Genomic DNA, 8954 nt, shown 5'->3' with positions numbered 1-8954 from the left:
TGGAGGGCGATCTCACTGCAAAAGAGCTGATTCAGTTGCCTGCCCTCTCCTGCACCAAAGTGAGGGTCGGGCTCCGTAGAGATCAGTGTGCACAGCTCCGATCCGGGACTTAGCGGCTTTCCTGTCCATGAGGCCCTGGGCTGGCCATGCTGAGGACGTGGAGGAGACAGAAGCTGCCGAAGGCCGGAGCACAGAGTCCGAAGGGAACAAAGAGGGAGGACCCGCCTTGAAAAAATGACCAGGCTGTGTTCCGAGTCACTTACCTTGTCACATCAAATTCTGAAACACGAGTGTTTCTTAAATTCCCTTTTTTTTTTTTTTTCAACGTTTTTTATTTATTTTTGGGACAGAGAGAGACAGAGCATGAACGGGGGAGGGGCAGAGAGAGAGGGAGACACAGAATCGGAAGCAGGCTCCAGGCTCCGAGCCATCAGCCCAGAGCCTGACGCGGGGCTCGAACTCACGGACGGCGAGATCGTGACCTGGCTGAAGTCGGACGCTTAACCGACTGCGCCACCCAGGCGCCCCATTAAATTCCCATTTTTTGTTAACGATAAAAATTTCTGAAACAGGCCTGAACTATAAAGAAGTTGCGAGTCCTGTACAGACGCCTCTCTTCCTGAACCGTATGACAGTAAGCGGTCACACCAATGTCCTCCCACTTTTCGTGATGTCCCCTGATGCCACACACTTTGGGATGTATTTCCCACCCACCGGGACATTCTCCCGCATCACCACGGATCATCCCATACTGAGTCAGGGCCCCTGACCACCGCCTCGTCCTCAGACTCCGCGTCCAGTTGGTCCAACGGCGTCCATCATGGTCACAGACAGGGATGGACTTGGGCATTTTCCATTTCCTGGGTGTGCTGAAAATGGGGGTTACAGAGTTTCATGTGCCTTTTTGGTTGAGTGCTTTAATTTCTACACGTGGTAGAGAGATTTAGATTCACGAGGCCACTGTTAGGGGATGTCAGCCAGATGTCCTCAAATATACGTTTGAAAGCTGTGTTCCCCTGGTGTTCGGGTCCGTCTTTGTATCACTTTGGAAAGTACTTCCGATTATTTAGTCTTAAGCAGAGAGAAACAAATCTCTTGACATGGTGTATATGTTGTGCTTCACTTGGGTATCATATTGCTAATGGTTGCTACGGCACATAACACCACAGCGAAAACACATACGTCTCCACGCTTTTTGGTCTCCGTGTTTTCCAGCCTGGAAGGAACACTGGGATTGCCGTGCAGTGGGCTGAACATCAACTACTGTCTGGACGTGGTGAAATAGCGGGCAAATGAGTGATTCCATTTATACTCCTACCAACACCTAAGAGAACTCGTGTTAGCCTACTTCCTGTCCACCACTTGCTATAGATATATTTAGGATGTTGTCAAGAAGTAAACCAATAATAAAATAAAATTTTGTCCGTTTGATGCCTATGTGGGGCATCCCATTGTTATTTGTGTTATCTTGATTATTGAGGATGTGTTCAATGATTTCATAGGCTTATTTATCATCTGGAACTTACTCTAAGCTCTTGCACAACTCTTAGAATGACTTATGTATCTGTAGGAGCTCTTTATATATTCTGGATACCAATCCTTTGCTCATGGAAGAATAACTTAATTTTTAGAAGCAGATCTGTTTCTGCCAGGAAGATTCGCTGTGCACTGAAGGAGGTGACTCAGCGGGGAGAGACGACAGGAGAGTCACTCCTGTAGATGGGGGATCAGGGGAAATCAGAAAGATTCTTGATGACTTCACATTCAAATGTTTGTTTGCAGTTGGCATGTTGGATTTGCATTGCTTCCACTGAGACCCACAGATGGCTCCTTGAAATGTGATTTTGGAGTGAGCCTTAAATTCTCTGCTTCCACAAGAAATCTAGCAGAATCACCAGTTATATTTACCCCACAAAGTGAGGAAGAGCAAGGAGTTCTTTATGGGATAAAACACAAATTCCGAGTTAACTACCATTTTTATTACAGTGATATTTTATTTAAATATATTTACATAGAAATTACTGAAGAGAACTATCACATATATATTGTTCTCTTTAGACGTCAATGAGGTCATTTATCAGAAAAAAATCCCTGAGTTTCCATAACTTCAAATGATATTTTTTGGCACAAGTGTCCGCAAGAACAAGGCCAAAGTGCATAGAAGAATCTGATATTCCACAACCAAAGGACGAGATGGAAAACGTTCTCTTTGTTGAGATTCCTTAGTCAAGCATTTAAACATTTCAGAGCAAGAATTCCACCACTTTGGGGCGCCTGGGTGGTTCAGTCAGTTAAATGTCCGACTCTGGCTCAGGTCATGATCTCAGGGTTCGTGAGCTCCAGCCCCACGTCGGGCTCCCTGCTGTCAGCGTGGAGGCTGCCTCAGACCCTCTCTCTCCCTCTGTCTCTCTGCCCCTCCCCCGTGCATGCTCTCTCTCACAAGTAAAGAAACATTTAAAAATAAATAAATAAAATAATTCTATCACTTACTATCAAAAGAAAATGAAATAACATACTAAGAAAAAGTGCTAAATAAAAGTGCATTCCCCAGATGCATGAATGGACATGGATGTTACATGAGCTGCACCACGTGGTCCGATTTCTCTGGATTCTTTTTGGTTTTTTCATTTTTTTTTTTAAACGTTTATTTTTGAGACAGAGAGAGACAGAGCAGGAGCGGGGGAGGGTCAGAGAGAGAGGGAGACACAGAATCCGAAACAGGCTCCAGGCTCCGAGCCGTCGGCACAGAGCCCGACGCGGGGCTCGAATTCACGGACCGCGAGATCACGACCTGAGCCGAAGTCGGCCGCTTAACTGACTGAGCCACCCAGGCGCCCCGGTTTTTTTCATTTTTTAAAAATTTACATTCAAGTTCGTTATCATATTAATGCCCCTTAGCCATTTAGCCTATCCCTCCTCCTACAGCTCCCACAGTAATCCTCTGTTTGTTCTCCACATTTAAGTCTCTTAATGTTTTGTTCCCATCGCTGTTTTTATATTATTTTTGCTTCCCTTCCGTTGTGTTCATCTGTTTTGTATCTTCAAGTCCTCATATGAGTAAAGTCATATATTTGTCTTTCTCTAATTTCGCTTAGCATAATACCCTCTAGTTCCATCCACGTGGTGGCAAATGGCAAGATTTCAATCTTTTCGATTGCTGAGTAATACTGCATTGTGTGTGTGTTTGTGTGTGTGTGTGTGTGTGTGTATAGATATATATAGATAGATATATATATATCTATTTTTAGTTTTTGGAGGAACCTCCATACTGTTTTCCAGAGTGGCTGCACCACTTTGCATTGCCACCAGCAGTGCAAAAGAGATCCTCTTTCTCCGCATCCTCACCAACATCTGTCATTGCCTGAGTTGTTAACGTTAGCCACTCTGACAGGTGTGAGGTGGTATCTCATCATGGTTTTGATTTGTATTTCCCTGATAATGAGTGATGTGGAGCATTTTTTCACGTGTCAGTTGGCCATCTGGATGTCTTCTTTGGAGAAGTGCCTATTCATGCCTGTTGCCCATTTCCTCACTGTATTATTTGTGTTTTGGGTGTTGAGTTTGATAAATTCTTTATAGATTTTGGATACTAACCCTTTAAGTGATATGTCATTTGCAAATATCTTCTCCCATTCCATTGGCTGCCATTTAGTTTGGCTGATTGTTTCCTTCGCTGTGCAGAAGCTTTTTATTTGATGAGGCCCCAAAAGTTCAGTCTTACTTTTGTATCCCATGCCTCTGGAGACGTGTTGAGTAAGAAGTTGCTGCGGCCAAGATCAAAGAGGTTTTGCCCTGCTTTCTCCTCGAGGATTTGGACGGCTTCCTGTCTTACATTGAGGTCTTTCATCCACTTTGAGTTTATTTTTGTGTCTGGTGTGAGAAACTGGTCCAGGTTCGTTTTTCTGCACATTGCAGCCCAGTGTTACTAGCACCACTGGGAAGAGACTGTCTTTATTCCATTGGATATTCTCTCCTGCTCATTAGTTGGCCATACGTTTGTGGGTCCATTTCTGGGTTTTCTATTCTGTTTCATTGATCTGAGTGTCTGTTTTTGTGCCAGTACCATACTGTCTTGATAATTATGGCTTTGTAATAGCTGGAAGTTGGTGACGTCGCTGGATTCTTAAAGTCTGGTCCAAAAACGAACAGCAAGTGATCCAAAGGTAGCCTAGCAAAACAGAGTCGCTAAGCGGGACGACACTCTTGGGGACTTCCTGGTATAATCAGCAGCCTTGAGAAAAGAACAGGTGTTGGTCTCGTGGCTGAGAAATTCCTGGGCCAGTTGTCCTGGGGCTGCCCTTCCCCACCTACCCCCGCACCCAGAGTCCAGCCCTCATTGAGGGACATGTATTTCCCTCCAGCCGTCTCCCCAGCCCTGGGTCCAACCGCCTTTACAAACCTCCTCCCTCTGGAAACAAATCACTGAGTCATCCCCAGGTGCTGTTACCAAGGGTTTGGGCTCAGGAAGTAACAAATCATTCTGCCCACTTGACTCGGGTTCTAATTCTGCCTCTGATGGGCAGTCCTAGAGGACCTGGTGAGGGATCTGACAGCAGACAGGGGCCTGCACTTGATATCTCTAACCTTGCGGAATTTTGAAGCAAAGATCCTTTCCTCTCCGTTCCCTCCCAGCCTCCCAGCTAGCAACACTCAGAGCCCTTAGCATGATGCTCCTTCCCCCATCCTGTCCATTCCTGGTCTGGCTCAGCTGTGAGCACCCCCAGCAATTCAGCCCCCCATCTCCAGGGTCAGCTCTGCTCCCCCATCTCCCGGGCCAGCTCTGTCCCCCCGTCTCCCGGGTCAGCTCTGTCCCCCCGTCTCCCGGGTCAGCTCTGCTCCCCCATCTCCCGGGCCAGCTCTGTCCCCCCGTCTCCCGGGTCAGCTCTGCACCCCCATCTCCCGGGCCAGCTCTGTCCCCCCCGTCTCCCGGGTCAGCTCTGCACCCCCATCTCCCGGGTCAGCTCTGCTCCCCCATCTCCCGGGCCAGCTCTGTCCCCCCGTCTCCCGGGTCAGCTCTGTCCCCCCGTCTCCCGGGCCAGCTCTGCACCCCCATCTCCCGGGCCAGCTCTGTCCCCCCGTCTCCCGGGTCAGCTCTGCTCCCCCATCTCCCGGGTCAGCTCTGCTCCCCCATCTCCCGGGCCAGCTCTGTCCCCCCGTCTCCCGGGTCAGCTCTGTCTCCCCGTCTCCCGGGTCAGCTCTGTCCCCCCATCTCCCGGGCCAGCTCTGTCCCCCCGTCTCCCGGGTCAGCTCTGCACCCCCATCTCGTGGGTCAGCTCTGCCCCCCCATCTCCTGGGTCAGCTCTCCCCCCCATCTCCCGGGTCAGCTCTGCCCCCCCATCTCCAGGGTCAGCTCTGCTCCCCCATCTCCCGGGCCAGCTCTGTCCCCCCGTCTCCCGGGTCAGCTCTGCTCCAAGCAGGGGTGCTCAGTGGCTCCGGATCTGAGGTCTGCAGGAAGCGAGCTGCCAGTGCCTTGCAGCAGCCTGAGCCAGATTTCCCACGCTTCTACATCTTGCCATGCACAGTCTCTACTGTTCACTTTCTGCCTCCCATGCTAAGACCCAAGCCACTGTCTGGGGGAACACAGCACTCAACTCCAGGCTTTGGAGTTGCCTCTGCCCGGCCTTCCCACTCCCTCCCCCGGAACAGACACTGGTGCCTCTCCTCGTAGGCCCCTGGATGGAGTCGCCTCCCCTGAGACATCACGTGGAGCCACCACGCCTCTCGTGCTCCAATGTGAGTACTGCCCAAGCTGTGTGTCCCTCTCCCCGCACACCACCCGCACTGGGCCAAATTGACTCTCTTCAACCTAGAATCAGGTCTCAGTCAGGCCTGACCTTGCTAGATCTCCTTAGCGTCAACAGGCCTTATGCATTGGGGGGCCCCTCCCCTTTCCCAGCGGCCTTAACAGTGAGGCCTTATGACAACTCAGGGCTGAGCTTGTCCACGTTGCTGCTAACAACTGACAGGGGAACTCATCACCTCGTCTCACTTCTGTGATGACAAGGTTCAGTGAGTGGGCAGGGTCGGGCGGGGGAGTCACCTGTCCCTGTCCTCACACCAGGCCATCTGCCCCTCCCTTCCCGCTCCATCTGCTCTCAGTACCTGTCACTCTAAAAGACTCTACCTTGGATGCCAATTATGATTAAGCAGCTGAGAATCACAGGGAGGATCCAGGTGATGGGTGTGAGGGCCGTGGCCCCGGACTGGGCCGTGACTTGCTGCGAGCCTGGCGGGGCTGAAATGGAAACACACGAGGGTTTCAGACCCCAAATCTTGTTTCAGACTTAAATCGGAAGAGATACCCCCTCCGCTCCTCCTGCCGCAGATGATCCCCCACTGCAGATGCTTTCTGTCACTCTACATTGTGGCAGTTGCTGTGACAGGTTCTGGGGTGGGAACCGAGGAAAGACACGGGACCTGTCCCGAAGGACCTCGCACAGCTAAACGGGGAAGCACGGGTTCCAACATAACTGGTCACTCCTGCTGTGGCAGAAGAGGTGGTCACGGAGCACGAGGGTGGTGACAGTTGACCCCCTCTCTGGAGTTAACAGTGCACGTGGCCAGGAATGATCCCTGGCCAGAGACAAGATGAGATGAGAAGATCAATGATTCTCAGAAAAGGGAAGAACGAGAAGGAGTCTCTGGAATCAGACTGACACCCTCATGTTTGGGGCCAGGAGGGAATCCAAGAAATCCCAGAAAACTAAAGGACATGCAGCAAGGAAGAGATTTCAGGAGATGAGAAGGGAAAGGAAGGACGCTAGAACATATCTAGGGCCATTACTCTCCCCTAAAGAAATTCACCATGGATGGATCACCTCCTCTGTCTCTGTTTCTGTCTCTCTCTCTCTCTCTCTCTCACACACACACACACGCACACTACAGTGGAGAAGGTAGGCCCGATTTCAAGAGAACAACTTCATCCAGTCTTCTGAGTTACCTGTTGTCTCCCACAGTTCATCCCAGTGCACCAATATTCGCTCAAGCCACTTGTTACAATCTCCAACTGAGATCTTCATGAGGGTATTGGTCAAATCTCTGTCACTCTCCCATGAGGCCTTTATCTGTCGGCCTCTAGGACGAAGTGTCCAATTTCCACTCTCTGAGTTAAAGAAGTAGGATATCTGTTCATTGATGTCAAACTCCCAGGATCCGCTGGTGCGTCCGTTGTCCCCACGCACACACACCATCCTGCCCTGCAGGGAGAGAGAATCTGCCCCCCACCCCCACCATGGGAATGAAGTCAGCCTCTGGTCTTGACCGATCCCTTGTCCCACCCGCTGTCCACTCCTCGGCTCCCCTTCACCCTTCTTGGTCCAGTTCTGTCCCTCTTGACTGCCCTGGCTGCTGGGCCACGCGTGTGGGACCCATGTCTAAGTTGTACATGAACACAATAGGTCCCTGGCCCTACAAACTGTTCTACATCTGCCCTGGGCCTTTCCGACTTACGACTGGGTGTAAAATCCGCTGGTTTCCAGTCAAGTAGTTTCTTCTTGAGCTCTTCTGCCAGGTCTTTCAGAGTTTCCGTCTGTCTCTCCCAAAACACTATGTCATTCACATTCCTCCCCAGAGGACCAAAGACTTCGACCTTCTTGTTCCCACAGGCATAATACAGAAACGTGTTTCCATTGACCTTGCCTCGAATCTCACACCATGGTTGTCCAGGATTGGGCTTCGCTGTGATGGGGAATTCAAAGGCAGGAGAAAGAGCATCTGCAAATGAAAACGTAAGTTCGGGTTGGGGTCGGGAGAACAGACCCAGAGGCGTCCCTCTCCCATCCATGTGACAGTCATTGTATCTCTGCAGGGCTGGCCTAGCAGAGCAAAGGCGGCCCCTGCACAGCCCCTCCCCCCTAACAATTAAAGGCTGGTGCACTTCCCTTCTTGGAAAAGGACCAAGGATCGGGATTCCTCTGCCTGACCAGAAACCATACAGCCATGGATATGTTCCCTGTGTCTACCAGGCTGAATATCCAGCATCACTCAGTCTTTAATCGATTCAGGCACGTGCTATGCTGGCCATGGGAAGAAGAGGTCTACATGCCGGCTGATGGTCAGGACCTATCCCAGTGTCTCTAAGAAGATGAGGGGCGCCGGGGTGGCTCAGTCAGCGGAGCGTCCGACTTCAGCTCAGGTCATGATCTCACGGCTCGTGAGTTCGAGCCCCGCGTCGGGCTCTGGGCTGACGGCCCAGAGCCTGGAGCCTGCTTTGGATTCTGTGTCTCCCTCTCTCTGCCCCTCCTCCACTCATGCTCTGTCTCTCTCTCTCTCTCTCAAAAATAAACAAACATTAAACATTAAATTATTAAATAAAATTATTAAGTAAAATTATTATAAAATTAAATTATTAAATAGAAATAAACATTAAAAAAATTTTTTTACTAAGATGAGAGACAGTGAGGGGGCCTACTCCTGAGGAGCTGAGTCAGGGCGGGGCAGGGTGAACAGAATCCAAAGTCAGAGAACAGAGATTTGCAATCCTGGGTCCCAGCATTTCGCACAGGCCTGGTCATGGTGATAATCTACCATTAGGATGGGCCTTGGAGGCTTGGAAAGAAGGATGGTCCACACGGCACAGACTAGAATATCAGGAATTCCATGACAGATAGTGGTAAGGGATTAAAAAGGCCCGGAGAAGTGCATATGACAGAACAAATGTAGTAAGAAATGCCAAAACAAAACCAAAAATATGCCCATCAACTATGCTCACGGAGCGGTCTGGAGGACTCTCAATGAAACTCATAAAAAATGCATGGTCCCACTGAAAAGGAGAACTACAGAGCCATTTCCCCGATGAACATGGATGCAAACATTCTCAACAAGTTACTAGCCAACCCAACCCAACAATCCATTAAAAGAAGTACTCACCACGATCAAGTGGAATTTATTCCTGGGATGCAAGGCTGCTTCAGTACCCACAAATCAATCAACATGATGCCTCACATTAATAAAAG

At 50.0% G+C, this 8954-nt stretch overlaps 1 protein-coding gene across 2 annotated transcripts; it reads right to left on the bottom strand.

The window, feature by feature from the left end:
* Nucleotides 1-2190: 2190 nt before the first annotated feature.
* On the bottom strand, nucleotides 2191-8188 carry LOC131515037 (UL16-binding protein 1-like). Of its 2 annotated transcripts, none has more exons than XM_058735632.1 (4): nucleotides 7450-8188; nucleotides 6941-7213; nucleotides 6103-6235; nucleotides 2191-4231 (listed from the first exon to the last, which is right to left on the bottom strand). In XM_058735632.1, the coding sequence occupies exons 1-3, from the start codon at nucleotides 7781-7783 to the stop codon at nucleotides 6111-6113; spliced, it is 732 nt and encodes a 243-aa protein (XP_058591615.1). In that variant the 5' UTR covers nucleotides 7784-8188; the 3' UTR covers nucleotides 2191-4231; nucleotides 6103-6110. The 2 variants fall into 2 exon arrangements, with proteins under 2 accessions (XP_058591615.1, XP_058591616.1); XM_058735633.1 differs by having other exon boundaries at nucleotides 6125-6235; nucleotides 7450-8185.
* Between the last annotated feature and the right edge of the window lie 766 nt (nucleotides 8189-8954).

Source organism: Neofelis nebulosa, chromosome 6 (assembly GCF_028018385.1).
Source record: "Neofelis nebulosa isolate mNeoNeb1 chromosome 6, mNeoNeb1.pri, whole genome shotgun sequence".
Lineage (NCBI taxonomy): Eukaryota > Metazoa > Chordata > Mammalia > Carnivora > Felidae > Neofelis > Neofelis nebulosa.
Note: the sequence above shows the minus strand (reverse complement) of the source record. Positions and strands in the feature narration are given on the sequence as shown.